Source organism: Oncorhynchus masou, chromosome 18 (genome assembly GCF_036934945.1).
Source record: "Oncorhynchus masou masou isolate Uvic2021 chromosome 18, UVic_Omas_1.1, whole genome shotgun sequence".
Taxonomy (NCBI): domain Eukaryota; kingdom Metazoa; phylum Chordata; class Actinopteri; order Salmoniformes; family Salmonidae; genus Oncorhynchus; species Oncorhynchus masou.
Window position 1 is genome coordinate 10670731 of NC_088229.1, and position 4145 is coordinate 10674875.

Consider the following 4145-nt stretch of genomic DNA (forward strand, 5'->3'; position numbering starts at 1 on the left):
TGTCTTAGTTGGAGGAAGAGTAGAGGAGGGGGCTCTTCTATCAGTCTTAGGTGGAGGAGGGGGCTCTTCTATCAGTCTTAGTGGGAGGAAGGGTAGAGGAGGGGGGCTCTTCTATCAGTCTTAGTTGGAGGAAGAGTAGAGGAGGGGGCTCTTTTATCAAGTCTTAGTTGGAGGAAGAGTAGAGGAGGGGGCTCTTTTATCAAGTCTTAGTTGGAGGAAGAGTGGAGGAGGGGGCTCTTCTATCAGTCTTAGTTGGAGGAAGAGTGGAGGAGGGGTGGACTGATCCCCCCCTCTGCTCGCCTACCTGCAGTCCCCAAAGCACAGACCTAATCCCCCCATAGGATTTAGATTCAGGGCTCTGTCTGCTGTAGTAGCAGCGCTAGGCTATAGCCTAGCCACCAATGTTAAACTCAGAGTTAGGCCACCAGACGCCCCCATGCTGTTCATAAAGCTCAATTACCCTCAAAAAAGTTAGCTTGGGGTGGCATACAGGAGAGGCCACACTGAGCCCCTTTTGCATGTTTGATCAACTCCCCTCCACATCATTTAGGGCTCATCTGATGGCCTGCCATGGAAGCGCTGTGGGAATCCACCAGAGAAATCATGGCTAGCAGACAGTGCTTCCTATGTATATCGATCACCCCCCCCCCCCCATTCTCATTACAATATAACTGCTCTGAAATTTCAAGAAACACCGCATTTGGAGATTTAAAAAAAATGGTAATATTTGATATTTTCCTGTTCAAATCAAATGTATTTATACAGCCCTTCGTACATCAGCTGATATCTCAAAGTGCTGTACAGGAACCCAGCCTAAAACCCCAAACAGCAAGCAATACAGGTGTAGAAGCACGGTGGCTAGGAAAAACTCCCTAGAAAGGCCAAAACCTAGGAAGAAACCTTGAGAGGAACCAGGCTATGAGGGGTGGCCAGTCCTCTTCTGGCTGTGCCAGGTGGAGATTATAACAGAACATGGCCAAGATGTTCAAATGTTCATAAATGACCAGCAGGGTCACATAATAATAATCACAGTAGTTGTCGAGGGTGCAGCAAGTCAGCACCTCAGGAGTAAATGTCAGTTGGCTTTTCATAGCCGATCATTAAGAGTATCTCTACCACTCCTGCTGTCTCTAGAGAGTTGAAAACAGCAGGTCTGGGACAGGTAGCACGTCCGGTGAACAGGTCAAGATTCCATAGCCGCAGGCTGTTGCACAGGACTGTTTATCTGATACCACTAGCATATATAGCAGGCTAACCCATTGCCACACATACACAGACAGGAAAAGGGTAGTAGTAGCCTACTGGTTATTCAGTTGAAAACGTAGGTGTCTGCTACTGTAATGGCCTGTCGAGGCAGACAACTGACATATCTCCGTGCTCTAATAAATCCAGCCGCGCCAACCACCCTCATGGGAGCTCCACGCCACTACGCACGGATGAATCCCTCGTTAATGACACAGTGACACATCCACCTTGAAGGACCTGTTTATCAAACACAGCCAGTAAGCCACAATACACAGCAAAGTGCGGAATGAGCGAGCGGCAGTCCACACCGCGAGACCTGGGGGGATGTGTGCAGACCTGGGGGAGGGGATGCGTGCAGGACAGAGGGGAGTTTAAACTATACACCTACAAACAGTGTTTTGCAACTTTAGAAATTATTACATTATTTCCTCGACCTTATAAATCACATGGGTTTCGATAGTTGTTGTAACACCATTATTGGGCCATTTGTTGGTAAATGGGATTGTATTTACAGTTAGGCCAATATAATTGAGCCGTTGACACCCGCAGAAGTGTTTCACAGGCACATAATGGTTGTATTGCCACCAGAGCCGTTTAGCTGTTCTTGGTGGACAATTATTAACAATATGTGGAGAGTAACCCAATCTTGGAAGGACTCGCCTCCAGTCTAAACTAGCCCATGGCTGGGGCAAGTCATTGCGACAATAGTCTATTCTGTTCTCTAGATACGAATCTTTGACTCTTAGTCCGAGATAACAGTGTATTTGCAAGAAGACAAAACAAAACGCAAGTAAAATAAAAGAGAAAAAATGTTAAATACAGAGTACATGTTTTTGTGACAGCAGTGTAACAACATTCGTATAATGTAACAACACTTGCAACACTGTGTAACGACATTATAACAAACTAGTTCAACTCACCCTGGATGCTTTCCTCTTATATTTGTTGGCGAAATCAAATTTCTCTTTAATCTCGTCCAAATGCTGCTCCAGGCGCGCCTTCTCCTCTTTCCCTGTGTAATCCTGGTCCAAGAGGATGTATGCCCTCCAGTTGGCGGAGTCGAAGCCCCAGTGGCAAGTCCTGTTTTCCAACGATTTGTGACTGTGCACCACGAACTTATGGGTTGGGTACATGAGTCTGCAGTACATGCACTGGATGCAGGCTGCGTTGGGGCTGGTGTACAGCTCCGGGACGAAGAGACCCTTGCACTTTCCAAAACACTCGTGGTATATTTTGAGGCTTTTCTCCGTGAACTCCAGCTCCAGTGAGCCCGTGAACTCTTTCTTGCAGTGCGGCGGGTAGGTGCCTCCGTAAATCAGGGCATTGCACAGGCGCTCCGCATCCGTTTTGGTGATGAGTCCGCAGGAAGGCGCCGAGAAGGGGAGAATTCCCATGACTTTGAGGATCTCCAGCTGTTCTGCCGTGCACCTGGAGCAGTAGATGTGGAGGTCGTCGCACACCGAGTTGATCTGTTGAAGGGAGAAATCCCGCAGTACGGTGTTGAGGATCTGCGGCAGGCACAGCCGTTTCTCGCCGCCGACCACGAAACAGGAGACAGTCTCGGTCTCCAGGACCGTCTCGCACCTCTCAGTGGAGCGGTCGGAGGGGATGAAGAGTGGTCCCGGCATCACTGTCGGCGGCTGCATTGGAAGATGCAGCACGGGCTCGGGCTCTTTCCCATCCTTCTTGAACAGGAGGTCATGTGGCCATCGAGCAGAAAACGCCGCCGGTCCGCCGAGGGAGATCATAGAACTCAGATGAAACTGCTTGAGAGTTTGTTGCAGTCCTGGGTGAGGTTGGAAGCTTTGTCGAGTTACAGTCTCCATGTTTTCACTACGACTTTGAAAGCGAGAGTTCCTTTCAACTGGGGCAAACTAAAACAATTGAAAACCACGATAGGTTCCGGTTCCTTGTAAATCCAAGGTCTCCGAGAATTAGCCAAGTGCAGAAAGCGCTTCATCAAACATCCACAAAAAAGTCCCGAGCAGTGAGTTTCCAATTCCGTTGACTAGCCTACTAAGCGAATGGTGACACGGGCGAGACTTCCCCTGCAGTACACTCCTGACAGTCCATATCTAAAACGCGTTCCTCTGAAACTCCTCCAAAAATGAATAATGCTTTTGAAGTTTCAGAAAAAGTATCGACCGATAAAGCAAAGCCTTCTCCCTCTTTGTATCCGGTATAAAACACAGCGATAACCCGCGTGGAACCTCCTTTAAACTGTGGAATACTGCAGTATAGCCGCACGCATACACTCCGTCTGCCCCTGCTGTTCGATATGCCTGTGTACTGGAGATGGCTAGTCTGTGAGCTGGGTTGCGCTTGCTCACTCACTCGCCCCTCTCTCTCCCTCGCAGCCCCTATCTGTGTTTGTGTGTGTCTGGCTCAGTCATTGAATCCCAGCCAAAAATGTGACTGACTCCGCAGGCTGGCTCTTCCAGGAACAAGTCGTCACTCCCCCACTTTTCCTATCAGCCTTGTAAAGTCGGAAAAAACACAAGGCTTAAGCGTGAATCAATTGGTTCACAGCTAAGAACGGCTGTAACGCACTGAGGTGTAATAAGAACGCTGTAACCGAAGGAGGATGGGTGGAGTTTGCAACACACAGTCAAATTGTAACTTTGAGGGGAAATGCAAATTGTACGACTGACTGCGGTTTATTTATCGAGGGTCATTTTTTCAGGCTGGTTTAAACTGTTAATGCGGAAACTAGGGGGGGAAAAAATCGATATCAGCTTCACATATTTTCAAGGCATAGAAACATAGGACTAATAATTATTATTAATGAAATATCTGTAATAATTACAATAATCATTATTATTATTATGACTTGTATTTATTATTATTATGTGGATGCATGCACCATTCCAATTCCATTCATTTTACGCATAGGCTCACCT

The 4145-nt window shown here is 47.6% G+C and overlaps 1 protein-coding gene across 1 annotated transcript; it reads right to left on the reverse strand.

Annotated features, from left to right (window-relative positions):
- Nucleotides 1-842: 842 nt before the first annotated feature.
- Nucleotides 843-3779, reverse strand: LOC135503929 (ski oncogene-like). The gene has a single exon (XM_064922119.1). The coding sequence runs from the start codon at nucleotides 3069-3071 to the stop codon at nucleotides 2157-2159; it is 915 nt and encodes a 304-aa protein (XP_064778191.1). The 5' UTR covers nucleotides 3072-3779; the 3' UTR covers nucleotides 843-2156.
- Between the last annotated feature and the right edge of the window lie 366 nt (nucleotides 3780-4145).